Source organism: Scleropages formosus, chromosome 3 (genome assembly GCF_900964775.1).
Source record: "Scleropages formosus chromosome 3, fSclFor1.1, whole genome shotgun sequence".
NCBI lineage: Eukaryota > Metazoa > Chordata > Actinopteri > Osteoglossiformes > Osteoglossidae > Scleropages > Scleropages formosus.
The window spans coordinates 22,125,535-22,152,756 of NC_041808.1; the positions used below are offsets into that span (position 1 = coordinate 22,125,535).

General features: G+C 42.7%; 3 protein-coding genes across 8 annotated transcripts in view; 1 reads left to right on the forward strand and 2 right to left on the reverse strand.

The window, feature by feature from the left end:
* LOC108935180 (cyclic AMP-dependent transcription factor ATF-6 alpha-like) overlaps positions 1 to 586 on the reverse strand; it is a 35,817-nt gene extending 35,231 nt beyond the window's left edge. For all 3 annotated transcript variants that reach the window (XM_018753575.2, XM_018753574.2, XM_018753573.2), the window contains exon 1: positions 414 to 586. In XM_018753575.2, coding sequence (XP_018609091.1) covers positions 414 to 489 — 76 coding nt within the window. In that variant the 5' untranslated portion in view covers positions 490 to 586. The remainder of the gene's footprint in view (positions 1 to 413) is intronic.
* Positions 587 to 1,487: 901 nt separating this feature from the next.
* dusp12 (dual specificity phosphatase 12) lies at positions 1,488 to 4,862 on the reverse strand. 2 transcript variants are annotated; one of them, XM_018753606.2, is made up of 7 exons: positions 4,571 to 4,862; positions 4,005 to 4,305; positions 3,764 to 3,877; positions 3,004 to 3,122; positions 2,791 to 2,884; positions 2,069 to 2,261; positions 1,488 to 1,895 (listed from the first exon to the last, which is right to left on the reverse strand). In XM_018753606.2, exons 2-7 carry the CDS (start codon positions 4,256 to 4,258, stop codon positions 1,746 to 1,748), a joined length of 924 nt encoding a protein of 307 aa, XP_018609122.1. In that variant the 5' UTR covers positions 4,259 to 4,305; positions 4,571 to 4,862; the 3' UTR covers positions 1,488 to 1,745. The 2 variants fall into 2 exon arrangements, with proteins under 2 accessions (XP_018609122.1, XP_018609121.1); XM_018753605.2 differs by having other exon boundaries at positions 4,567 to 4,671.
* rxrga (retinoid x receptor, gamma a) lies at positions 4,643 to 26,651 on the forward strand. Of its 3 annotated transcripts, none has more exons than XM_029250265.1 (10): positions 4,643 to 4,712; positions 18,607 to 18,833; positions 21,460 to 21,604; positions 21,959 to 22,138; positions 23,001 to 23,161; positions 23,296 to 23,425; positions 23,893 to 24,025; positions 24,124 to 24,215; positions 24,988 to 25,093; positions 25,683 to 26,651. In XM_029250265.1, the coding sequence occupies exons 2-10, from the start codon at positions 18,636 to 18,638 to the stop codon at positions 25,828 to 25,830; spliced, it is 1,293 nt and encodes a 430-aa protein (XP_029106098.1). In that variant the 5' UTR covers positions 4,643 to 4,712; positions 18,607 to 18,635; the 3' UTR covers positions 25,831 to 26,651. The 3 variants fall into 3 exon arrangements, with proteins under 3 accessions (XP_029106098.1, XP_029106097.1, XP_018609120.1); XM_029250264.1 differs by lacking the exon at positions 4,643 to 4,712 and adding an exon at positions 4,905 to 5,039; XM_018753604.1 differs by lacking the exon at positions 4,643 to 4,712 and adding an exon at positions 12,000 to 12,302.
* The last annotated feature ends 571 nt before the right edge of the window (positions 26,652 to 27,222 follow it).

The window sequence follows — 27,222 nt, forward strand, 5'->3', positions numbered from 1 at the left end:
CAGTGCCGTGCCTTCAGAAGCATTCGAACATCTATCCATTTTTTGCATTTCTCTGTCTCGCACAAGTTGAGCACCAGTAGTACACGGATGTGTATCGTGCAAAGAAAATACCTAACTTGACAAAGACACTTAATAAACTACTAACTATAGTATAGTGTAATAATAATAATAATAATTTTCAGTGGATACATACACCGAACAAGTGTCCACGAGGAGGACAAAACAAGATGGATAGAGCCTGCCAGTCAGTCAGTCAGTGTCACATCAACTGATGCTGTTTGAGAGCGGGTTCGTGCTTTCGTTACTTCTGCGAACATATACAACAATTTAAGTATTTCTAGGACCACCAACAGCCAGTCTGAACTTACATAACTAACAGCGCCCACTCATCCCATCTACACAAACAAAATTACCCGTGAAATCACCGTCCACAGCCATTCCTTCTTCAGTTGTGTGTTTCTCCATATCTGGCATTAAATCCTGAGGCATTTTGTCTTTTTATACATATTAAATATGTGTGCATGAGTTCATCCAGAGTCCATGCCTCCCTGTTGCGGTGTCGCTCTTGCTCCCCTGTGTAAATACACGTCTGTCATCCGCGGCGAAACTACGGCCCCCGCCGAGGGACAAACTGAGCCACTTGCAAGAAACGCGTGAGTTGAATGAACGCTACCTTCTGTCTCCTCCTATGGAACGTGCAAAATAAATGTTGATGCGAGTGTTACAACAACTCAGTGCCTTTTTTATATTCTTTTAATCAACTCCTTTTTTTGGCCATAAATCTCTCTGTCTTACTATGCAGTTGTAAGACTTTGTTTTCTGGTATAGTATTGGCCAAAGAATGCCATTTGTCTGAAAAAAAAGTTTTGGTAATATACACACTCACCTTCTTAGGGTATCACACTTACTTCCAGGTAAATAAAGGGTCAGTGATGAGGACAATGCATACAGATGTTTCAAGGTGTCCCTCACCTTTGCTGTTGTCGTAGCCACATGCCCACAATGATCATCAAATCCAAAGATCATTTAGTGTCAAACACACATTAGTAATGCTGCACAGGGCCTCTAACAGTGTAGTGTCAGCGCTTTACAGAGTGAAAGCCATAGACGGTTATCTCCATAACTATAATTATTCTGACCATAAACATCCATATGCAATATTATGAAAATGTCTTTATCCAGGCTGTACCCTGTCTCACACAATAGTCCTGCAATGGACAAGCAGTTATTGATGATAAATGAAACATTTTAAAAGACAAGCAGGGAAAAATAAATGTTTAAACAAATATAAAATTTGTGTCATGAACAAAAATACATTTGTTTTGATATTTTAATTAATTCCAAGTGCTATATTTTTCACCCAGCAACTGATTTTTTTTTTTTTAAAAGAAACAAAGTATGACTGCCTCACAATGGGAATTTACCTATCAAATTAACCCTGTAACATGAGGAATGGGTGTATATATAGAACAAGAACCTAGACAGGACAGTTTTGACATCCTTTATTTACTGAATACTACATCTGAATACTGTTGATATATCTGGAAAGAGTTCTTAAAAATGTAATAAAAGTTAGAACTGTACATGAAATACACGTAAACAGTGGGAACTAAATTATCTTTGTGCTGAACAAAGAGTTTACTGACAAACAAAAAATGGCTTTGAAACATGACTAACAGCCGACAGTTTGGCAAATCCTTGCTACGAGACTCGAAGGTAGGGCTTGAAATCAATTCTTTGTTCCATTATTTAAGGGCAGATATGTTGATGTGCTTGATTTCATCAACTCGGTTTTTATGAATCTGGAAAGCGGGCGTCACCCATCGACCGCAGGAGCACTGCTCGCCGTACCAGTTGAATGAACCGAGCTTGGAACTACACTTTGGGCACAAGAGCTGCAACACAACAAAATCCATAAATAGCATTCAAGTGCATTTTCTTCTTAATAGTGTCCAAAGAGAAAACAAATCTTACATTTCTACAAAGTAGTAAAACAGCTGCAAAAAAATAAATGGAAAAACTAATAAAGTGGTTGAAAGAATAAGCGTTAAAAGAACAATAGCGTTACCTGTCCATCCAGAACACCCAGCAGTGCCTGTTCCATCCACTGAACAGGCTCAATGAAGTAGGAAGTGCACTGCGTTGGATCCATACACCCTGCGTCGTTGCGGGACCCTTTCAGTGACTTCTTATGAGCAAACGCAGCAGGACCACCCCCAGCATCGTGACTGAGAATACTAGAGCTGCGAAACAGGGTACGTCTGGAGAATACGAAGGAACTAAGTTACTGCCAAATTTTAAATGTTACCCTATTACTTTGCACCCCTCCCCTAAGAGTGCACAGCAAAGCGCACTTAAAACTGAAGGCTGCCAGTTACATTGCTTCCCTTGATCAACTGTACTACTATATTATAATACCCAGCTGCGCGCACACACACACACACACACACACACACACACACACACACACACACACACACACACACACACGTTGTCTGAACCACTTGTCCCACATAGGTTCGCAGGTAGCGGGAGCCTAACCCGGCAACACAGGGCATGAGGCTGGAGGGGGAAGGGACACACCCAGGACGGTATGCCAGTCCGTCGCAAGGCACCCCAATCAGGACTCGAACCCCAGACTCACTGGAGAGCAGGACCCGGTCCAACCCACTGCGCCCCCCTTCCAGCCGCATACAAGTGCGTACAAGTGTAACGATACAATTTATTATTAGCTAAAGCTAGGCAACAATCAAAAACCAAATGAGAAAAATAAGGCCTTAAAACACTCACCGACATTTCCTGCATCTATAAATGACCTCACTGCTTGGAGCGTCTGCGGTCGAGGGGTCAGTGGCAAACACCTCCTTTGGCACGGACTGAAGCTCTGATTGACGACAGTCGTATTACCACATGCATAAGACGTAATTCAACTGGTCACAGAACAACTCTGGAGCTTTAATTACATAAAGCCATGGCCAACAATATTTGCATGTGTGTTTATACCTGGGTATTTCTCTGTGATTTTCTGCAGTCTGTATTGTTTATACACAGGGCTGGTAAAGTCCACTTCACAGTTCATTAATTCGTACAACTCCAGCTGCCGCAGAAACTCTTCATTTATCCTACGGTATTGTTTGCATACATCCAGAAGAGGCGTGAATGGAACACGTAGCATGAATTGTGATTAATTAGAACAAGAAACCACAGGCATCACATCCATTAAAAACAATCTGGGCCCTTCCAGTTTTGAACTTTTGAAATTTTATAGGGGGGCCGCAGTGGAGCAGCAGGCTTGGCCAGGTCCGGGGTTTGAGTCCCACTTGGGGTGCCTTGTGATGGACTGGCGTAACCATCCTGGGTGTGTCCCCTACCCCCTCAGCCCTACGTCCTGCACTGCCGGGTTAGGCTCCGGCTCGCTGCGACCCCGCTTGGGACAAGAGGCTTCAGCCTGTGTGTGTGTGTCTGTGTGCCCATTTTATTCTAATTTGTCTTACATTACACCTGGAGCCTTGAACTGCTTTGTGTTTGAACTACTACAGCAGAACAGAAAAGTGCTGCAGGGAAATTAATTCAAACTGTTGAATGTTGTGTTAGTTATAATATCACATTTTTAATTAGCCCACAAATTAAAAAGTAGCAGCAGGTTTCTTCCAAAAGGGTCAGAATGAACAGAGGACATTTTGATTTGTAAGTGGGAAATTAATCATCTACTGCGATCAGATTCACACCACCTAAACCATCGCCAGTTCAGTCTCCTACTCACTGAACGTCGGGCTTGATGGTGCGCAGTCGAGAGCGGGCGTCCGTCGCGCTCAGCCCGCGCCTTTTCATGAGGAAGGCGGCGACCACGGCGGCGCTCCGGCTCTGGCCCGCGTGACTGCAGCCGCAACAACAACAACAACAACAACAACAACAACAACACGTGTGTGACTGTCAGCGCGAGGGCAGCCCATGTCTGCTGCAGACAGTACTGTACACACCGCAGCATGACGTGACACACACACCAGTGCACGAGGACTGCCCCGCAACCCGTCCGTAGGGCGTCCGCGATGAAGCGCGCGCACTCGTCGAAAGAGCTCAGCAGGTCGCACGCGGGCTCGTCCAGAGCGCGGACGAAGTGCGTGCGGAAGAGCGCGGCTACGTGCGGCTCTTCCGAATCCACAGTGAGGACGTGTGTGACCCCGGCGCCGAGCAGCTCCTGGCAGTGCCGCAGGTCCGAGGCGGCTCCGATGTACAGCCCGCTTTCCACAGCAATCATCTCCCCCTCCGCCGCGCGCTGTGGACGCTCCCACTCCGAGCGCGTCCCTGTGGGCGACCGAGCAGCTCAAAAAATCTGCAGCCGCACTGACTGACTCTACCACTGACTGATGGTACAAAACTGCACTGTGTTACAAGAGTAAAACCACGAGCGGGACCGCTGATGCTTCGTAGACAGATCATCATCATGTCATACGGCGCGGACAAGCACACGCGCATGCGCAACTGCCTGCCCGCCCGCCCGCAGCCGTCATGCAGTTCCATCTCTGTTTGGATTACTTGAGCAAACGGAGAAACAGCGATACAAACCCACTTTTCTTCAGCGTGTTGACAAAACGATAGGCGCTGACGTCCACGGCAGCAGCAGCAACAGCAGCAGCAGGCGGGGAAGGGGAAGCACTCACGTGGCTGCAGTCACTCCTGTTCCGACTCGAAATCGTCCGACGTGACAGCCGGTACGTCCAACAGTAGTTCCGGATAGACGGCTGAAGTTTCAGAGTAAGAGGAAAAACTCAAGTCCGTTTCGGGAAACTACTGTGTTGCGACGCTTTCGAAGAGGCGCTCCCACAGACACCGTGTCAGCAGGCCCGAGGAGGCGCTCGGCGTCTCGCGCCGTCTCGTGCCGTGCGCTGACTGTGACTGAGCGAGAGCCGCTGGAAGACGAGGGAGAGACGGGCGAGTCGGCGGATCCCGATCGCGCGGAGCCCCCGCGGGCCGCCACGCGTACAGGTGGCACGCGCGCGGGCCCGGAGGCAGCGGACCGGGTCCGAGGGCCTTGACAGGTGAACAGTGCGGCTGTCAGTCTGAGGCCCAGATCAGCGCCACCGCGCTTTAGACGCCGGGTCCAATGTAACTCACTGAAACGGGCAAGAATTGCAATGACATGTCATGTTGACCCGCCTAGGCTAGTACGTCGAAAGCTGAACTTCCCGATTGTGCCACTTTTTGCTCGCCAGTTTTGCTTTTTAAGCCGCGAGGAACTTAATAACAGTAGTTAATTCACACGGATTAACCAGTTTACGTGGCTGCGTGATTCGACTTTTGAGTTTTCATGATTCACAAGCGCAGCGATTCTGGATAATAAAGTCACGCCCATCACATGTCGACATGATGTTTCCTGCCTTTTTGAGAACCACTTTCTTGCGGGCGAAATGCGAGACCTGCTGTGTTTCTCTCGCGCATAAATTGATTTGATTCCACCAGGTGGCGCTAAATTAGGAAGCAAGTCGCGTTTTAAGGGAACGAGCGGAGGGCGCTTCCTCACTCGGAACTTGTTTGAGCGCCAGGTGGCGCAGTGGTGCGCGTTCCCTGCTCTTACTCGCAGGGTCCCGTTTCAATCCCGCCTTTGTTAAACGAGGAAATCTTTCGATCCTAAGTCGGTAGCCGCTTAGTTTTATCCCAGTCGATAAAAGCTTAATAATAAGAGTTAAGTCAATAGAAGCTTAAGTCAGTCACTAAAAGCTGAATGATACTGATTGCTGCTTATTTTTATTTATTTTTTTTTTTTTGTGAAAATCTTGCATGATATAGCTCTATGATTTAAATCAGTTTAATTTTTCAAAACTGAGGTTGTATTTTTGAATCTCGGCTACATGAGCGAGGTATTCATCATAAATCGCTGCAGTAAAATTCCTTGCTATATAAACGGGCAAATACTGTTGTAGGCGGCTTAACGCTGTAAGCTGTTTAGGAGAAAATGTCAGCTAAATGAATAAATGTGAAACAAAAATGCAGGTTTTTTTTTTGCAACTTTCTGTTCAATTTTGATTGCTGGTTAATTGATCCAATAATCATATGCAACATTCCTCACGTCTCCATTAGTAGTTGTCACAGTGCTCTTTTTTTTTTCTTGCTGCGTATTTGACCAAAATGGGATGCGGTGCCACGCAGCTCCTGAGCCACTCGGTGGGTGTGGGTTTGAAGCCCAGCTCAAGGTGGGCAGAGTCTGCATCCTGCAGGCACACGTGGAATAAAGCAATGTCAAGCCACTCTCGACCCTCCCTTGCCTTGAAAACAGTGCGTGGTCGCTGCGAGTTGGATTCAACCCAACAGCACGTCGCATCCATCCATTCATCCAGCCATTCGACTAAAGTACAGGTCACTCTTGACCATAACTAAACCAACCAAGAAATGTTAAACTGTCAGGGAGGATGCAGTGAAATTAGTCTAACGGGGTGCACAGCTTTGTAACATTAATGAGAACCTGCGTTTAGGTCCGTTGCTGTGCCGGAAGCGGCCCAGACCTTACCTTCTCCTAAAGCTCTTCAGTGGGAACCCAACGGGCAAATGCATATTTGTGCGCTTAACTGGAAATGTAGAAAGTGCCAGCGCTAAAGGCTAAGGAGTCCGTTCTAGCACAAACTCCCAGACTCCTAATCAAGCTGTTTATTAAAGGTTGCGGTTGTGCCCGGATTTAAAAAATACCAGCAATGTGCAGCCACCTTCGATATGCGCTGGAGGCTGTTATGTTAAGGTACACATACAAAATAAATGTTTTTTTTTTATTATTTTTATTAAATATTGTACTTGGCATTTCGCTGTATGGTGTGGAGGTGGAAGATGAAAGTGACATTTGACTTTATACACTTCAGCAGCTTTGAACTGTCATTTAAAGCAGTGATCCTTCAAAATGATGTCATTCCGTGCAACGGTCGGTTTTGGTCGATATTCTGAGCGCACAGAGCACTTTCAGGCTTCACTGGCTGCTCAGAATAATATTTCTTTTTGATAGTCGGCATCATTATTTGCTATCACAATTTAAGAGTTGGTGGTAAGGCAGTACGGTTATAAAATTAGCTTGCTCTGTTGCGATATATTCTTAGTTATGATTCCTGTATTACACACGAACGGTCACATTGAGGCTTGGATGTTTTAGAGCAGATGCTTAAATGGTAATCTCCTTGGTTTCCTCAGGACAGGTTCAGCTTAGCCTGAGGTGGTCTGTCGCAATCCTTCCCAAATCTCATCTACTGACTCATGTGTCGGTGTACTTCTGCCCAACTGCTGTTGGATTTACATTTTGTTACATTTTTTCATGAATGTCAAAACAGAGGCATATTTAATTTTCAGAGAAATTGTGGGCATTGTAGTATCGGGTCAGAAAAACAAAAAGTGCTGGTTACACTTGTACTGGCCATTTTTTCATATAGATAGATACATTTATGAAAACTTCGTTGATTCATATGGAAGTTGCACAAATCAAGGCATGCGTCCTCTGTTTCATAAATGCAAATTTTCCTTAAGTTTTGAGCTATATTCTCACTTTTATTAGGCCATGCCTTATTAAAATTTTATTTTAATTGTGAAATCTTTCTCCTAACAGTAACTTACGAAAAGAGACCAAGCTTTGCAATATATGTGGAAATTACCTGTGGCGATTATCCTTCTGTCCAGCTCACTGTGTTAGATATACTTTGTTGCAGACTGGGGATTAACAGGTCAGCACAATGTAGTGACAGATTGTTTTAAAGCTAAAATCTGTGCAGAATGGATTATTGTCTCTGTAGCCTCAAAGAAGACGTAAGAGTTTTCTCTGTGTGACTTCTGCAGTTCATATTCCTCTTTACTGCACAGTATTTCTGTAGTGCATCAAATGTCACTGAAGAGACACTAGACCTACAGTACATACATGTTGAATTTTGAATTATACAGCTTGGTTGGAAATTTTGTAATAAATACAAGTTTTAGTGCAGCTGATCTTGTGTGTCTCGGCGTTTTGCTGTGTTTTTCATTTTGTCATTATTCTTCTCATGCCTTCCACCCCTCCTGGGGCATAGGCTGCCAACAAGGGCTCTCCAGGTGTCCCTAAGAGCTGAGATGTCATGAAGTTTCCTGTTGGCATTTCTGTAGCTGGCAAGGTTTTTATGGTGTGGGGTAACTATCCCCATGTCCAACCCTCCTCCTTTCTCAGCCAGGCTTGGGACCATCCCTGCCGGAGTTCATTTTGTCATTACAGTATTTTTATTGCTGAAACCAAGGAGATGGTTGAATCCCAGCAACACTTTATTTTCACAGCATATTATCCAAAGGATAGCTTTCCTGTCTCGCGACCTGTCTTGTAATTATATTCTTGCCTGGTTCAGCTTCTTTATTGTATTCTTTCGACTTTTTCCTGTTGCTTCACCCAAGGGTGGATTTATGATTGCTTTTTCTTTGTGGTTCAAAGCCAGTATTTCTTTGCAAGTGTGGTTGTGGACTACTGGGGAACTTTTCCACGCCTCTGAAACAGGTTGTACATGGTGTGTGAAATGGGTCGACACTCCGCTGCGAGGCTCTCACTTTGTACCCTCCTATGGAAATCCCACTTCCACCACCACCGTTGTTCTCTTTTTTTTGTCTGGAACAACATTGTCCAAGTTAATGATTGATGTTAACACCCCTTTCTTAGCTGTGGTATGATTGTGTAGAAGTAACTCGAGTGTCTCACTATGCCTGAGCTGCACAGCTGGGTGTAGGTTTGAATTTGGCTCAGGGGGTGTGGAGTTTGCACGCTCTCCCTGTATTTGCAGCCCAGTGACATGCATGGAAAAAGGCAATGGAAAACCCCTTCTGTACCCTACCTTACCACGAAAGCCATGAGATAAGTCGCTGTGAGTTGAGGACCCTTACCTAAGTAGCAGTATTTGTTTTGAGGTGCATCTACCTTTCCTTCTTTCATTGTGGGCTTTTGGATCTTTGAGCTCAACTGAACATTACCACATTACATCACATATTTGTTTTTTCCAGCTCAGTAACTTATTCTCACTTAGCTTATTCTACCATAGTGGCAGCGGATGATACTGTGTCTTCATAAGTCCAGTTAGTATATTTCCAAAGTAAATCTCATATCGTAATTGTCCCAGCCAAATAATTGAGCTAATGCTGTCAGAAGGATGGGAAATATACTAACTGGCCTTATGAAGACACATCAGAAGGATGGGAAATATTTACCATCTGAAATGCACAGTCATGTCTACAAGAATGCTACCATTCAAAAAACAAAAGACACGAGCAGTTGCAAAATACATTTGTATTAGGGCATTTCATACACACATGCCTCAGCATTAGGTGTAAAATAAATTGAATGAATATACGTATATCACAGTGTGTATGACATGTATTGGAGGTCTTTACAAATGCAAATAATAAAACATCACAAATAAAATTAAATTATTTAAATGTTATAATTGTTGCAAATTCCATTAGAACCATTCTTCTGAGGACCTCAATAAACAGAGGATTTGAAACTGAAAAAGGCTCATGTCATCATGCTTCCGTGACAACAGTATTACGGTTACTACCTCTCATAACACATATATCACTCTAAACAGAGTTTTTAACTTCTTAATATGTCTCTAGGAAATCACTGATTATAAGCAAAGAATGGTCTCGCAGTAAAGATGCAAGCCTGTTCTCTCCTTTGTATCAAAGATTGATCACCTATGAGATTGATGATTCTCAACATCTTGGTCTAGAGTCTCATCACAGTGCCTGTTCAGCAGGGATTCCCTGATCTTCTTGACTTGTACATGGGCTTTATGGAGTCTCACAAGCTGCAAGAACATGCACAGAGCAGACAGATGCAGAGCTGCACTGTTGCCAACGCTGCTGTAGTGGTGTAAACAACCTGGTGTTAGATGGCATTTCTGAGAAGTGGCAATGAGAACAAATGATGGGTATGAAAATACAAAGAGGGACACCATACATGCCTCTTTCTCCTTCTGCAAACACAAAATGTCCTGAAGTGACCCTCATATCCCATGTATAATTCCTGAAAAGAGGTTCATCTTGCAGCAATGAGAAAGGGTGGTCTTTCTGTAGCGCAAACCCATGGGTGGGCAACCCTGACTCCAGTTGCCATGAAAAGTGTGGCAGATTTGAATTTGTCATATTTTTTGGCTCTTTGAGATCAAGCATTTCAAAATTGTTGTCTGTCTTTGAACCAGTGCGAGTGTGTGAATTGGCGTCGTCTTCGACAGGGTTCTTCAAGTCTTAACACAGATCTGGAATAGTTGATATAAATTTTGACATGTAGCTGACATGCGTACCGAGTTCAGATATTCAGTCAACTTTCGTGCAACTTGTCAGACTAAAGAACTGTCGAATTTCACATTGAATTCTCTAATTTTTTCGATGTGAAGAATTTCTTTTATCAGTTGCGCCCAAGGCAGTTGCAACCGAGTGGTCAAAATGTACATGTTTTGAATTAACTGTGTCAAACGATGTGTTTTTTTTTTTCATTCTCAATTGAACAGCCTAGTTTAGCTATTTTTTTCCACTTCTTATTTGCTAAAGCTGTGGCTCCAGGGAAAAATAAGTTGCCCACCTGTTGTCCAACATTTGCTGTAACCGGGCCTGACGGCGTTGTTCTCTGAACAGAACACCTCCTTTCACCTCCTAGAAGTGGCCAGTGTGCTTGGCCAGGCTGTACCGTGGTTCGGAGAATGCCGTTCCGCTGGAGGAGGAGGAGGAGGAGGATGATGATTTTTTATCAGTCACATGGAGCGGCTGCCCCCGGTATGCGGCGGAGGTCGGTGGGGCTGGATGAGGGATTAGACTCTGGTCATTGTTTGCTGGGGAGGCCGTTGTGTTGCGAATACAAAGGCGTTGCAGCAGGAGGTTCTCTTTATTGATTAGGGGGTTGAAATCTTAGGTGATGATGGATAGTTAAGAGCGTGTGGTGAAGCGCTACGTATTGAATGATCTACTGCCTATTGTTGTCGCGGTCCTGTTTATTCACTCCTTTTCCTTTTGGCAACTTTTCCCAGTTATTTTCCAGTAAAATATTCAATTTTTTGCTACCTTATAAATTAATGGTTTTTTTTTTTCTTTTCCATTTCCTTTACTGCACATTCGTGCGAGATGTCTTTTTAGCTGAACTTGATACTGAAAATGCATTGTCCTGAAACTCACTTGTCACTCAAACATATTCCTCTTGTCTTTGTAGAAGTTACTAAATAATGCACGTGATGGGATATTCTGTTAAGTCCTTAGTATTATTCCTGTTTAGTAAACACAAAGGATGACTTGAATCATATTCTTTTATTAGGGGATGAAAGGAGGCAATTGATAAATTATCCTGTTATTCCCTTTCTTTGACTTTCATGAATTTACATTATCTAATGAGAGAAACAAATGGAGCGCCTTCTGTGGGCCCAGTTGTAAAGAAATCCATTTATCTCTGTTAGCGTCCCCCTGTGTTCATTTGTGGCCTAGTTGTTCCAGGAACAAGGGCTGGCGTGGCGTTCCCATTGGCCTGCCGAGCGCAGCCATCCTCATGGCTGCCTTGGGTCTCCCGAAGCGGCGATGGACACTGTGAATGCCACTGACTCCTCGGTGACCTTGTGAGGCTCTCAGAGCTGACCCTTAGATGACCCCTTACTCTGAAGAAAGACTTGGCAGGGGGCAACCAGGGGGACTTGGGACCCCCGGTCCGAACTTAGGCTCGAGCGTGGGGGCTGTCGGGAGGTTTTTCGAAATTCCTCGAACGCAGCCCCTTTTTTTTGTGCACGTGGGATTAAAACCTCCCTTAAATGGGCATTTATGAAAATGAGGTATTAGCTGTAAGGACTAAGAAATTTCCGTTTCTTCGTTAAGCTGTTTGGATGTATAATTAATGCAAATGGAAACTAATTCAAATTCCTCCCCTCATTGCAGATGTAGGGGGTTCGTGTTAATTGCAGAAAGTGGTGCACCGTAAAGGTAAAGGGGGGGATCTTCGAATTCCGTCAGCGTGTAACGTAACGTGTGTCATCCTGAAGCGATGTTTGATACGGGTATCGGCAGCTGAGATTCGCTGTAGTGTTTCCCCCACGCGTTACCGGCGGTGCGCGAGTAGGGCTGCCACAGTAAAGCGCGTGCGTCCATGAGAGAGTGCGCGCCGTGGCCACTCCCCTGGCAGGGCCCCATCCGTGCTCCGGGTTCGGAGGTGGCTCTCGGAGTCCGGTGGAGGAGCAAACAAAGACGGAGATGCTGACATGACCGCGACAGCACAACACCCACGGCACCGCGACAGCAGCACAACAACTCGTACGCTATGGACGACAGCGACCCGTATGTACACCTCAGTAAGTACGGCTTCTGCGCCGCCAGAACGCTCTTTTGTTCGCCGGTTTCGCACTCGCATGGCAGGACTTTACCGTGGTCAGCTATAAATCCAGCGTGTCCATCGTACCGGCGCTGACACTAATTAGTGTCCAATACAAAAGTCAGGTGATGGTGGCCCACACACTGCGCTAGGTCAGGGGTTGGCACTTTAACTGCGCTTTTCTAATATATGGCCTTCAGAGCAGCGTCTGCTTCAACTGTTTGTTATTTATCTCTCCATAAATACTGAAGGCAGTGGAGGGAAAACAGTAATGTTCCTGTCTCACACACACACACACACACACACACACGTGCATATATATAGATGACTTCATTATAGTTTTTTACACTTCTGATGTCTAATGAGACTTTTTTTGTGCTTCTAAATCATTACCTGCACTCAGCCTTTGAAATGATGATGGCTTTTAATAATTCAGAGTTGTGGCAACATAGTTGCTGTAAGACTCGCCTTCTAGCTCTTTCAAAATTATGTTGACTGTCTTCTGAAATGTGGATTACGTCTTAATTTTTAGTTGAATATTTCCGTGTTTAAAATTGTTTAGGTTATTAATCGCAGTGTTCCTAAACCTAAATTATTTAGCAGTTAATTTTTTTTTCCAAAGATGCATAATTTGGGCTAGTCTTAATAAAATTATTTTTGGATAATTTCTATATTTTTTTTTTACTTTTCATTGTCTCACAGGGACAGGTAATTCTAGGACTTACCGTAATTGCAAATGCAAACCCTATAATTGTGATAATTGAAATTTTAAAAATTATTTCTTCAATTAGTCATTTGGAGTTATGTGTAAGATGTTTGTATAACATTATATGTATTTTTTGCAGACATTTAACTTTTCCTGTACTATAATTTAAAAAAGTACCCAAATATTCATTCCCATATTGCAGTATAGTTTGCAGATAAATTTTCTTTTAGAATGTTTTCGATTGCAATTTGCAAAGCTGTGTTTTTGTATGTGTTTGAATGGTGGAGAAGACTTGCAATCCATCTATCGGTGTAATTTATAGCTAATTAGCTTCGGTGGTCTAATATACTACTGCTTTTCTAACACATTTCTGATACTAATCATCATTTTAATATATCCATTAGTATGTTCAGTTTCATTGCTGCTGTTTTATCATATGCAGTTTCCTTGCCGAATCAATAAGTAATAAGAAGTAAAACAGGTTTGTGTTTTTTTGTTACAGTTGTATCGTCCAAATAGATGCCTCTAAGGGAATTTTTGCTAAAACTGCATTTTCTGTTTTTTGTATGGACTGTTAGTGTTATAGGAATAGGAATGTCTATAAACTATGGGAACCTTTATTATTTTCCGTCTCTCTGCTGGTCTTTCATCGTGTCTCCGAGCTGGGAATATCTGAGCAGCGTTCTTAGAGACGTGGTAGAAGCCCAAGTGATCCCCTGGGCTCATAGACAATGTGGCCCCTTAGAGACGCAGAGTCGTGTTTCGTTTGCGTTTGTTATATACCGACGCACCTCGGCCGAGAGCACAGAGAGCGCTCTTGTCGTCCTTCTCGTACACTCTTTATCGGGTGCTTAATGAGAGCCGATGTCTTGCTGCAATAGTAACAGCTTTTCGGGGTTTGTCTCATCCTGGCTTGGCTCCTTATAACACCTTGCTGTCTGTGAGGATGCTCTCTGTGTGTGTGTGTGTGTGTGTGTGTGTGTGTGTGTGTGTGTGTGTGTGTGTGTCTGTCTACTGCTTTTATTATACCACAACTCTGTGGGTTTCCTTCTCTCTCTAAGTAGTGTATATACTTAGTAACTTAACCACATGCTTTCCAACATTATTAACCCAGTTAATTAAGGAGGTTCACACCCATGAACACACTCTTGCATTCTGGACAGTTAAGAGTGTGACAAAATTGCTTGGGGCCTTATGGAAGAATCCGTTTATTGTTTATCTCTGTATGTAATATAAGGGCCGTTGGACTGTTAGGTCTTTTTGAGAATTGCAAAAGCTATGATTCTGGAATTTTACACCCAAGCAGTCAAATGCAAAGGGAAGCATGAGTTTTACTGTCAGCGTGCAGGCAACTGTTAAAACTATTACATGAGCTTTAGTTATACCAAAAATTTTTCTTTGGCTTCTTCCCACATTGCAATAATCAAAGGATGCTATATGCTAAACCATGAAACATTACATTATTAAAATGCAAACAAAGCTTTAAAACGTGCATTGATCTAAAACAGGATGCGGAAGTCATCAACAGTCTTACGTGCGATGGTTCGTTTTGTACATCAACGAGAGAGCAAGGTATTTTTTAAAAGTGTAGTTCTAAATTTACAGTGAAGCTGTACAGCATGAAGAATAAAAGGTGTCCCGTACAACAAAAAAGCTGCTGCAATACACAATGAAAATATAGACCCTTTTTTAATTTAACAGATTTTTTTTTTTTATTCTGTACAACAGCGTTTTTGGCCGTTATGCAGTTATTTTACCTCCGCAACGATAATTATTTCTGTACAATGGCCCACGTGTTTTGAAACGCAGGTACACACTTTCAAACCCAGAAAGTATGTGTATACAGTTTTATTTGCTATTATTTGAGGTGTTCCACATTGCTTGTTTCATGTCTTGCTGTTCTTTGTGTATTATTCTTTAATTGTTCTGAGCTGAAGGACTGGCAGCTATACAAATAAACAAGTAAAAGCAACAGGACACAGGGCACACTACTGCTGCAGCAGATGTTCCCAAGCACTAGTTTTAGCTCCACTCTGATCCTGCTGAACCTTAATCTGATCCGCGTCAATAGAAGGTTTCCTCTGGGTCTGATCTGAAGATAATCTCCATAATCCAGTAAGTGGACTTGTCTTTAGCCCCACCGAAGCAATGGTCCGGATAGAGGCAAGATCTAGAAATTAGCATATGTTTCCATTCTAAATGTGACATCTCCCCTTCATGTAGGAGTCCCGTTGGGTCTCGCTGTAAACAAAGAAATTATGAAAAATACCAAAACAAAGGGTATTGTATGCATGTCAATAATAGCAATAATATTTTTAATATTGGTAAATATTCATTAATTTATTTGTAATTAGTACTTGTTTGGAGTAGGGTTACTTTTTGGTTAGGAACCTTCAGCCAGCCCGTGGAATTCTCTTTGGTGACCAATCAGTGCCACCTGCATAGGCATCTCTGGAATTTGGTCAGCAGATGACATTTCCCATTTAGTGGTCCTTTCTGCATGAGAGTGGAGGGACGGAAGTGTCATCAGGTGGAGTTCAACTCACAGTGACCACTTCCTTGTGTAATTTCCAAGGTATGGGAGGAACAGGGGTGGGTAGACAATGTCTGAGGGGTGTATTGGTAAAATACCAATGGAAAGGGTATTTTATGCATGGAAATAACATATTTGTACACTTAGCAGTAAATTGTAAAATTGTGTAAAAGCATCTTCAAACCGCACCCAACAGAATGATTCAAGCGTTATGGTGGGTCAATTCTGGAACCCCAGATCCCATTGCCGACAACTGCTGGGAATTTGTCACCATTGGCCATGTACATTAGCTTATCTTGTCAAAAAACATTTTTCCATGTCTTTAGGGTGCAGCTCAGGTTGTTGGATGGAAGGCTCTTTTTCTTCTGGCTATCAAGTGTTCTATATTCTATACATTCACTGAGTTTTACTGCAAGCCCCTTTGGTCTTATGCGCTGTAGATAAAGCACTGCTTATAAACAATGAAGGGTAATGGGGTAAAGACATGTCATAATCTATGACTGTGTTTAATTCAGTTAAGGTTTTCATACAAAAGCAAGTGAATGCTGAGAGCTCAGAAAATATGGATCAGAATGAAAGCAGCTGTGTAAAAGGAATCGACTTGTCTAGGTGGCTGTATTTTAGGTGATGCTGGTCACAAATGCTGTACGATTTTAGTTGTTTCACACTCTGTCCAGGACCAATAGGGTAAACAACATAAATAGTTTGTGTTTTTCTCTTTCATGTTATAGTCTGTTTTTGGGGATTAAAGGTGTTCATGTAATCAGGTATGATACCTGGGAAGCCCCCCCCGTATAAAACATCTGTTTTGTGGTGACCCAAAAGGACTGTCATCCTTCACCAAGGCTGTGAATGATCACTCTTCCATCTTGTTTACAGACAAGTAAACACTCCCCAGGGGACCCAAATCAGATGGTAGAACAGTGGGTTTCAGCTGAGCATGAACAGTTCTGGGGAACTGCGTTTCATTTCCATTCGTTTATTAATTTGTTTCTGATGTCTTTATTAATCCATGCATAAAAGCATCTTCACAGTACACCCACAGATTACTGTGGAAGTTGTTCTCAAGAGATGAACATTTTAGATGAATACACACTTCTGGAATGTCGGTAGTATCCAGTAAAAGCGTCTTTTTTTTTTTTTTTAGTAGCACTGAAGCTGCTTGAGCCTCTGTTTGTGGTACTCCTCGCATCCTCTGCTGTTGGTAGGACTCTGAGTCCAAACCCTCTTGTCCCTGTTTTGTTGCTCATTAATGCTGATATGCGTTCTTTTCAACTTGATAGGAACTGGATAGCACTGATCTTTGAGCAAGGACACCAGTGGTCAAAGGACACCAGCATTTCTCGTGTTTAGAAAACAAAGCACGTTGGCAAGAAGAATAGCGGGATTCATTCTGAGAGCTTCTTTGTGTCTTTTTGAATCAAAGTCAATAAGTACAGCAGGGTACAGAAATAAGAGCTTCCACACCCAATACAGTCCAAGCAAATACAGAGTTTTCGCATAAAGCGCAAGTTGTAGAAATGACACGTTGGAAAGTGTTACTTGTTCATTTCTTGTCTGTGACCTTCCTACATTCCATAAGCTAAAACGGAGTCACACTCTAATTATGTGTCGCTGTTCTGTAAGGCCACTCGCTGTAACGTGATATTTAGTGTGATGAGCATTGACCCCTTGCTGTGGTGTCAGGTGTGCGTAGATCGGGGAAAGTCTCTCATAACCCCGGCACATCCTAGTGGATGCAAGACCGTTCCTCCCAGCGTGCGTGGCGCTACAACGGGACACACGCACATATTTGCTGGATGGGATCCCTGCAGAACAACTTGGACCTGAGAGATACACAAGCGACTCCTTCCTTTCCACCCTCGTTGAAAGACTCGTGCGCCTCTTCTTGACTCAGACATGTATGGCAACAGCAAACCTATGATGATGCCACAGATGTGCACAGAATGTGAGTGAAAACACAGTGTGGTTTTGGTTAATACTCACTGCAGTTTCAGTGCAGAGCTGCTCTGCTTGCTCTGGAATGTCCAAGGGATTTTTGGAAGGGTTACAGACCGTTGACGTGTTGATTGTAATGGACCGCAGTATGCGCAGCTAACGTACCAGCCCGTTGCTGCGTTCCACTCTGCTATGAAGAGTGTGAGCTCACCGTGTTAAGACATGCCACATTTTTTGTGTGGCAAATCTTTCAAAACCTTTCTGATATCTGTTTCACAGAATCCAAGAAAGGTCTTTAGTTGACAGTTTTTGGTGAAGGTGCATCATCCTCAGTGAGTTCTTCTACATTCCTGTGTTTGTTGTTCCATACTCCTTGTCTGTGGAAGGACCTCAGCAGTAGCAGATTGGGTGAGCCCCTACACTTATTCACCAGGACCCTACACGTAACATAAGAGTGGCCCTCAGACCCTACAGAGACCAAGTGACTCGGACCTGCAGAGGGAAAATGCCATGTTTGGCTCCCTCTCCCCTGCTTCACAGGTCCAGTGAGAATGGTTAGGCATCTAAATGTTGGCCTGTGCTCTCTGACATACAATAAGAAGAAAATGCAATGCTATGCTAGAAATAAGCAGATAATTAAGATATATCAAAGTTCAGTATGAAGTATGTTTTGTGTTCAGTGACTGATGATCCCCTCCTCTCCGATGTCTTTTGTTGCAGTTCGCATCACAGTCAAAGTGGTGTTAATGGTTAAAGGGCTTTAGTGTGTTGTATTTTTCAATTATTATTGGAGACACTTGATGATAAATTAGTGATAAACAGGTCTGGAAAACCTGTAGTTACTGTTTGCTGAGAATGAATGAATACATTTACACATGACTTTTGGGCCTGTGACAGCTTTGAGAATCACATGTCTACTTTTGTAACTCTTCATCTGTTGGTGAAAAGTACTTTTATTTTTTCAGAGTCATACGTCTCTTTGGAGAAAAGTTCCTCCGTGTGAAATGAAATGTAAATTTAAATGTGTGAGGGAACCTGGGTTGATTGATTTGATTGGTGGATTATAATTTTTCTGAACCCACCCCCATTCTCTTGAACCAATCGCAGACGCTCCTGTGCACGTGAATGCGGAGCACATGGCCTCATCTCCCTCCCAGCCGGCCATGAGTGGTGTGGCGGGCCACCCATCTGTCATCAGCACCCCACTGAACCCATCACGACCCCTGAGCTCATCCGTCAGTGGCCTGGCCTCTCCCTACTCCGTCATCACCTCCCCCGCTGTTTCAATGTCCTCCACACCTGGGATCAACTTTGGAGCACTTAACAGTCCACAGGTGGGTGCCCCCACACCCCTATGATCTTCCAAGAGGTTGCAATCAAGTATCACCATGAAATGGCAGACAGCGAAGATGCTTAGCAGAAATGGACGATGCCTGCTTTTTCATTCACCATCATCTCTCCGTCTTCCCCTGTTTAAGTCCACAATGCCTTACTTTCGCCGCATGCCTCTCCTCGCTGTCAGTGCAACCTTTTTTATTTCATGTATTTCAGTACGATCACCTTCCAGGGGATTAATTCCTACCCTTTCGTGCCTTTTCTATGATTCGGGGTCCTCCTTCCTCTGTCTGGATTCATTACATTAGAAAATATTGACCCATCGCAGCTGAAACAATGAACGTCTCAAACAGCTGATTCGATCACTCTGAAGAGACTGAGTTCAACACTGACCAGTGTAATCTGGGCCTTTCTCTTGGAGGGGGGGTGATATTACTGTGCCATGTAGTGCCATGTCGTTTGATGGCAGAAAGTAGAGTTTTAAAGAAAGAAAGGCTGCATTTCCAGTGTAGTCCTTCCATATTTCAGATGGTTGCTTTTCACACACGTTGGTTGTAAAATCACACTCAGCATTGCCACTGGTACATATGTTAATTATAAGAGAAAAAGGACAGTCGAGTAGGATGTCCCTGGCCTACTTGTTTATTCAAGTGTAAACACACAAACCTAAGGTATAAGGTGAAGGTCAGCTGGGTTCAAACCAGATCTTTGGTCTGCTGTCCAAGATGATATCTTGCAGTGTTCAAACACACAACAGAATTAGGCTGGAACATGCACACACAGGATGGAATATATACACACACGACCTAAGGTTAAACTCATCACACACTAGCGCTCCTCTTTCTCTCTGTGACGTGTGTTCTGTGCTAAAGTAAAATGCATATTTGCTGAAAGTTGACATTTTCAACTTAACATTTTTTTTTTTTCTCGCAAGTAAAACATTGGCCTGAATTTCTGTTGTGTTCAGTCACCAACTTTGCAAGTTAGACTGACAACAAAGGTGTAAAATAAATGAAATGGAGAAGTTATCATTTCCTTTGAAAATACAGTCATTCTCTGAGCTACAAATATTCGGTTTGCGAGAACCTGAGGTTGCGAATGCTTCCCTTTAAAACCCCTGCATTCAGAAGCTGAGGAACACAAGACCAGAGGCACCATGCAGGTTCCTTTGCGGTTATTGTTCGCCTTGTGCTGCGTTAAGTTCCCAACCTCCTTCACCCCTTGGTTGGATGTTTCACCTACGGTAGTTATAATCTCAGTAATTATGGCCCTCTCTGGACTATTCATACCATGTCATCTTATTTCAGTGAATGTCAATTACTTTTTATTGTTTTCATTGATTTCCTTTACCTTTCTTTTATGTATTAAAGGCTGATTTAATATATTAACCTTGAGTGTCATATGTATGTATGCTATGTTTGTGAGCATTTGTGTACCATACTTAACAGGTACAAAAGAGCTGTATGAGTGCATATAGGAAGCCATACAGTATTACAGAGTAATTAATGAAAGGAAACTGCCTTTAATATTTTTTGCGTTATGGTAACTAATGTCAACTGTTGAAAAAACTCTCCATTTGAATTGGGTGTGATTCTATTTTAGCATAAATGACTGTGATTTTTGGGTCTTGGGAACACAACAATTTTTACCATTGAAACTAATTAGTAATTATATCTTTAGTCACGAGAATTCACCCTGCAAAAAGTTTTACAGTAACGAATTGCCTAGTAAGGCAGATTGTGTTAAAGTACAGAATTATCTTGGATCCATGTAAAACAAGGAGGGCTGTCCATTCTGCGGCCCCACCCAAGACTAGTAGACAGACTGCTCTTCGAGACTCTTATATCACCACCTGGTGCCTTAGAAAGGAACAAAATATAACTTTATGGACCAGTACTCTCCCACACAGGAAATTGCATAGGGGCGTAATACTGCAAGTTGCTTTGGAGAAAAGCATCAGCCAAGTAATAAATGTAATGTTAATTGTAACGTTAATGTAAATGTTACCGTGGCAGTATTATTACTGAGAATGATCATGATTCTCTTGCCCTTTGAACACTTGAGCAAAACATCAATAGTATGTGTTATGGCAGAAGTAAAACCACCCCTGAACTAAATGCTGATCAAGCTAAGGTAGCGGGAAGAGGTAATAATGTCATTTACTACTGCATCCCACTTGAGCACTTAAGTAACATAAAACATTAATTCTCTAAATTTGTTCTTTTAAACCGTTTTTTTCATTGCTTTATCTTATTTTTCACAATTTAATCGAGCAGGGATCCTGTTGCAATGAAGGACTTAATAAATCCTCACATGAAGGCACTGCGGAATTCATAAAATTATGAGAACTGAACTCTTGGTCATTTCTCTGAATACAGCCACCTCATGTAACAATGTATTTAAAGCGGTGAAATGGTTATTAATGAGCACTCGAGGTCACTATACTAATCCAACATGCCCTATTGGTTGAGTGGTTGTGTATCATCCGTCAGCTGTGCTTCACGGGCCGGAATACAGTGCGCGGTAATTAATCGTGTCGGTACCATCGCATGAAAGGCCGTAGGAAAAAACTTGCATGGAAAAAAAAAGCTGTATAATGACAAGGAAGGTCTTGTTCCCACACAGATAAGCACGCTGAGCAATGTGAGCGCGGTGGACGTCAAGCCGCCGCTGGGCCTGCCGGGCCTGGGAAACCCAGGTGGCTACCAGTGCACGAGCCCTGGCTCTCTCTCCAAACACATCTGTGCAATATGTGGGGATCGCTCCTCAGGTAATGGCCATGCCCCGCCGCCATGGCCTAGCTGGTCTCTGCAGTGACCTTCCCCAGTACTGCCCGCATCTGCCCCGTCTCTCTCCTTCATGTGAAAATATAGGTTAAAATTTAAATTCTTAGAATCGCGTAGCTAGGAGCAAATAACGTTTTTTTTACCGTGTTTGCTTCTGATGTCATTGCACTTCCAAGGCGTGCTGGATAGGTAATGTGGAAATTTTAACGTTGAAAGATGTATTGAAGGTGCGGGACAGATGTAGCTTATCTCGGTGGGGTTTGGTTGAGGTGCAAATGAGCGGTTTGAGTCAGCGGGTATCTGTTTTTGCTCATCTCTGGCTCACTGTGCGTGGACAGGAAAGCACTATGGTGTGTATAGCTGCGAGGGCTGCAAAGGCTTCTTCAAAAGAACTATCCGGAAGGACCTGAGTTACACATGCCGGGACAATAAGGAGTGCCTCATCGACAAGCGCCAGCGCAACCGTTGCCAGTACTGTCGCTACCAGAAGTGTCTTGCCATGGGCATGAAGAGGGAAGGTGAGTGGATACAAACTCAGCTATGCGCAAGTCTTGGTTTATTTATTGCACAAAATTTCTAGAAAATGCTCATCAATTTTGTGTGATGCATTGGTGTTGCTTGGTGCATATGACAATGTAAAACACACAAAAGGCACAAAGTACACAGTTTCCTAAATAATTGCTTGGTGGAGCTCCAGTATCCAAGAATAAATGATAATTGATGGTGACTGATCTATGGTCACTTGTAGATTTTTTTAAATGGTAGTTTATTACATGTCACTTGTTACTTCAATAAAGTAAAATAATATATTTTGTTCTTCCTTTCTTTCGAACATAACAGGTTACGTTTCTCAGTATGTTACTGTGTGACAGATATATGCAAAGTACACTCCACAGGGGGGTGGGGGGATACAGTACTTATTGATAATTATTGATTCTTGCTCGCCAATAATTTTGCCAAAGCCTTATTCTTCTACACAAAATGCTGAACTTTGACATTTTAATATTAATCTGTGCTGGTTTCAACTTGTGTGTAAAATAAATAAATAATAAATAAAACGAGGAGTTGGTTTTTTTCCTTGTTTCTATGTATTTGAAGAGAAATGGTTGAAATTGTTCAGCGGCCAATAATGTGACCGCAACTCGGTGCTTGTATCAAACGCGGATGGAGGAGTACTAAGTTAAGGCAAAAGCATTGAATAATGATAGCACAGGTGTGTTACTTATTTTTGAAATACAGAAAGTAGCTTTTTGTGTTTTAACTTTTACATGTGTTCAGATGACCATTTCCGTGTCACAAAATCAAATGTGCATAACATGATGACTCATAGCGAATAATTGAAATGGGAGGAGTGCAGACTATTTGGAGGTGTATTCTCAGCCGTCCAGGAGGAGAGGCAGCGCGGCAGGGAGAAGAGCGAGAGCGAGGTGGAGTCCACCAGTGGCTCCAACGAGGACATGCCCGTGGAGAAGATCCTTGATGCAGAGCTGGCTGTGGAGCCAAAGACAGAAGCCTACATGGAAGCCAGCTCAGGGAACTCGGTGAGTAACGTTGAACTTTACATCTGTAGTTGCTGACTCTAGTTATGGAGAGATTCTTTCCAACTCATTGGAGGTGTCCTATCAGTCTGTTTTTCTACCCTTGCATTCTGCTCTGTTGTGTCCTGTTTTACTAGACAAATGACCCCGTCACCAACATTTGCCAAGCGGCAGACAAGCAGCTCTTCACTCTGGTAGAGTGGGCGAAGCGGATCCCACACTTCTCTGAACTACCTCTAGATGACCAAGTCATCCTTCTGCGAGCAGGTAGATACCCACAAGCCCTTGCTCATTCGTCTCTTCCTCGAGGCAGTCAAACCGTTTGGGCTTTCGTATGTGCTGTCTGCAGGAAGGAGGCAGCATGACCTTGCCAAATATTTCTACCTGTCTTACATGGATTATGTATGAGCACTGATAAGGCTAGATGCTCTCCTAGACAGCACACAACACCATCACACACACACATCATCTGAAACCACTTGACCCTTCTGGGGTCATGGGGAGCCAGAGCCTAACCCGGCAACACAGGGCACAAGGCTGGAGGGGGAGGGGACACACCCAGGACGGGGCGCCAGTCCATTGGAAGGCACCCCAAGCAGGACTCAAACCCCTGACCCACTGGAGAGCAGGACCTGGTCAAACACGCCCCTCCTACCAGCACACCAGTTAGCTCTTAACATGGAAGAAGCACAGTTTAGCACCGCAAGGTCATACTCTGTTTGTGTACATTTCAGGTTGGAACGAATTGCTCATCGCCTCCTTCTCACATCGCTCGGTGACGGTGAAGGATGGCATCTTGCTTGCCACTGGTCTGCATGTACATCGCAGCAGTGCCCACAGCGCTGGTGTCGGATCCATCTTTGACAGGTTGGAAAGGGTCTCGGAGCTCCATTTAGTGACCTGATACTATTTCTGTGCGTTCATTGTGAAGATGTTCTGTGGACTGACATCGAGACCTTGTGTAGGGTGCTCACAGAACTGGTGTCCAAGATGAAGGACATGCAGATGGACAAGACCGAGCTGGGATGTCTACGTGCCATCGTGCTCTTCAACCCAGGTCCGTAAGTCTTACAAACCTGCATTTAGGAGGAGTAGGAATATGGTAGGAATATACCGAACAGCCGCACAGATCCCTGGAGACTGCCGAGAAATTTTTCTTAAGTGACCCATTGAGAGATTAATTTATGGATTGCGATAACCAGCCTGTCAGAAGATAAAAATGGTTGTTCAGCTGAGGATCTTCCGATTCTGTGACACTTTCGTGCTTTCTCCATTTTAAACAGAGAAAGATGAATGTTGTGGGAAGAATTTTAAAGCTAATACACACAGAATTTATGATATAACCATCAGAAATGAATAAATACAAAGTAACTCATTAGCCGTAAGCATCTCATCCATTACATGTATAATTTTGTTTATAAAAAACTGACTCAAAATTTTATGAAAAAGCAGAAATTTTAGGTGAGTATTGTTCAATTAAGCTTACGTTTGCATTCATTAATTGCAGTAAATAAAACACTTTCATTCCCTTTTTTTTTAGATGTGTCTTCATTTCTCAATGAAGAAAACCATTTCCCAAAGTTTCATTGAGACTGAAAGAGCTAAAAATCACGGGCAGTTCATATCAAATGTCATGATCCCTGTGCAGCAATTAGAAGCCTGGTGCACTTGCATGATGGACAAAGAATATTGTTGGTGCGTCTGATTTAAATTGAACTGTGCAGCAATAAAGACAGATGTGGTCCGGAACACGTAGCAGACACAAGTATGTGGCACAAGTTCAGTGACGCTACGCAAGGCCGAAGCTGTTCATAGTGCTCTTTCCTTAGATGCAAAGGGTTTGTCCAACCCCACTGAAGTGGAAGCCCTGAGGGAGAAGGTATACGCGTCCCTGGAATCCTACACCAAGAACCGGTACCCTGAGCAGCCTGGCAGGTGAGTCCAGCAATCTACTGACATGGGACCCGTGTCTATGTAGACATCAGGGAGCACCAGGGCCACATTTTGATGTTTGTGCTCCATGGGCTCTTTCGCTCCAAATTTTGCAAAAAGAGGGTAACGCCAGTTGAATTATGTTGACTGACATGGTGCACTTTAAATTGATTCTAATGCTAAACCACATGACTGACGGATAAGCCGACGGAAAGAAACGTCTTTCGGAAAGGCCTAGGAATTCTGGAATTGTGTTTTTGTTATTTAATTTTGAAGTTTTACTTGTATTAGCAGTCTTTTTCGTTATTTTTCGTGGTTTTTAAATTTTTTCTCTCCTTCATCGGCCAGAAAAGTTTCGTAGGGAAATCTGGATCTCCGCTCTTCACGGAGGGCTGGACTCTGGCTTCTTTCTTATAAGAAAGCATTCAGTTTAGACACTAGGGAGCACTGCTGAGTACAATTTCAGAAGGGTGTTTCAGTTGCGCATGCACTCAATTACAGATGGAACTCTTTTTAATGTTCTGTTTATGTCATTGATGCTTAAACAGGTTAAGCTTTAAATAGTGAAAATTTCCCTTCCTTCTTCTCTAAGATTTGCCAAACTCTTACTTCGTCTGCCCGCCCTCCGCTCCATCGGACTGAAGTGTCTAGAGCATCTCTTCTTCTTCAAGCTCATTGGAGACACACCCATTGACACCTTCCTCATGGAAATGCTGGAGGCACCTCATCAAGTGACATGACACAGACCTGCTCTTTGTAAATGTTTGAATAATAATGTAACTGATCTAAACGTAAAGTGCAAACATCTTACGTTTTACCAAACGTGATTATTAATGTGAACATTTGTACCGGGGCTTTAAAAATACACTGTTGACAAATGTCATAGAGGAAAAATTTCTCCTTTTTTGTAAATAGGTCATTTAAATTGCAAAATAATGCAATGTATTTTTTTCTGTGTTCAACTGTATAAATCAAATCGCAAGTTACCAGCCAAGTATTTCTAAATACTTATTGGAATTTTGTGAAAGTAAAAGGAAACATTGAACATTTTTTTTATCACTTCTTTCATATACTTTTTGTGTGTTTGTGTGTTTTGCTCTCTGTTAAAATGTAATTCTCTACCTATTTGTTGCAGTTCAAAGAGGATGTTTCACACACTACTATGTCAGAGTAGCCTGTATAAAATAATACCCAGCTTTATAAATGGGCAGTTAATTGCGAGGCACTTAATGCACTTTTGAGAGGCGGCTCACTGAATGACAGTGTGTTTCAGTGAGGTGGGAACAGTGGTTTTGAACAAATATCCCTATTGTAACTGTTGCATCTAAACTTCATCTGGCTACTGTGAAGAGTGCATGCAGTTATTACCATTAGCAATATGTAAAAGTATAGTAAACCCCACCAAAACATCAGATTCTGAGATAGTATTGTAGTAATTAACTATACCTTATTTTCTTCATTTCCTATAAACTGAAAATTCAGAAGTGAATTGAAGATTCTGGAAATATATTTATTAGCAAAGATGCAGCTTTTTTTAAATGCAAGTATGCATTATTGTAACACAGGGATTTGTAGATTTAAGAGAAGCAGAATTATCTCTGCTAATTGATACAAATGACAATCTGACATATACTATAAAACAATCAGATTGAATTAAAACATGTTGAATACAAATGCTTACCTATATTATATGAAACATTATTTTTCAGTTATGTCATTAGTGTAAATCGTTGTATTATACATCCATCCTTTGCTTAATGGGTTAATTTGTTCTGTGAACCCCCCCATAAAGTAAAAGTTTTGCTGTAAAATCAAATTAACATTATGTCTTATGGACAGAAGAATTAATTAGTTCCCAGATGAAAAACGTGTCACCTAAAAAAAAAAAAAACTGAAAAACCAAATAAAAGATATTTTTATGCATGACCATGACAACACCAATATATTTTGTATTTGTAACAAAAGTTATTATTTCAACCATGTCTTTCAATTTTATATTTTCATTAATTCGCTATCAATCACTGCTTGTCAAATGCAGGGTTGTAGTGTTCCAAAGTTTACCCCACAAGCACAAGGTGTCAGTAAAGCTATGCAGTATGTGGCAGTACAAAGCAAGGAGGGAGGAGGGACAA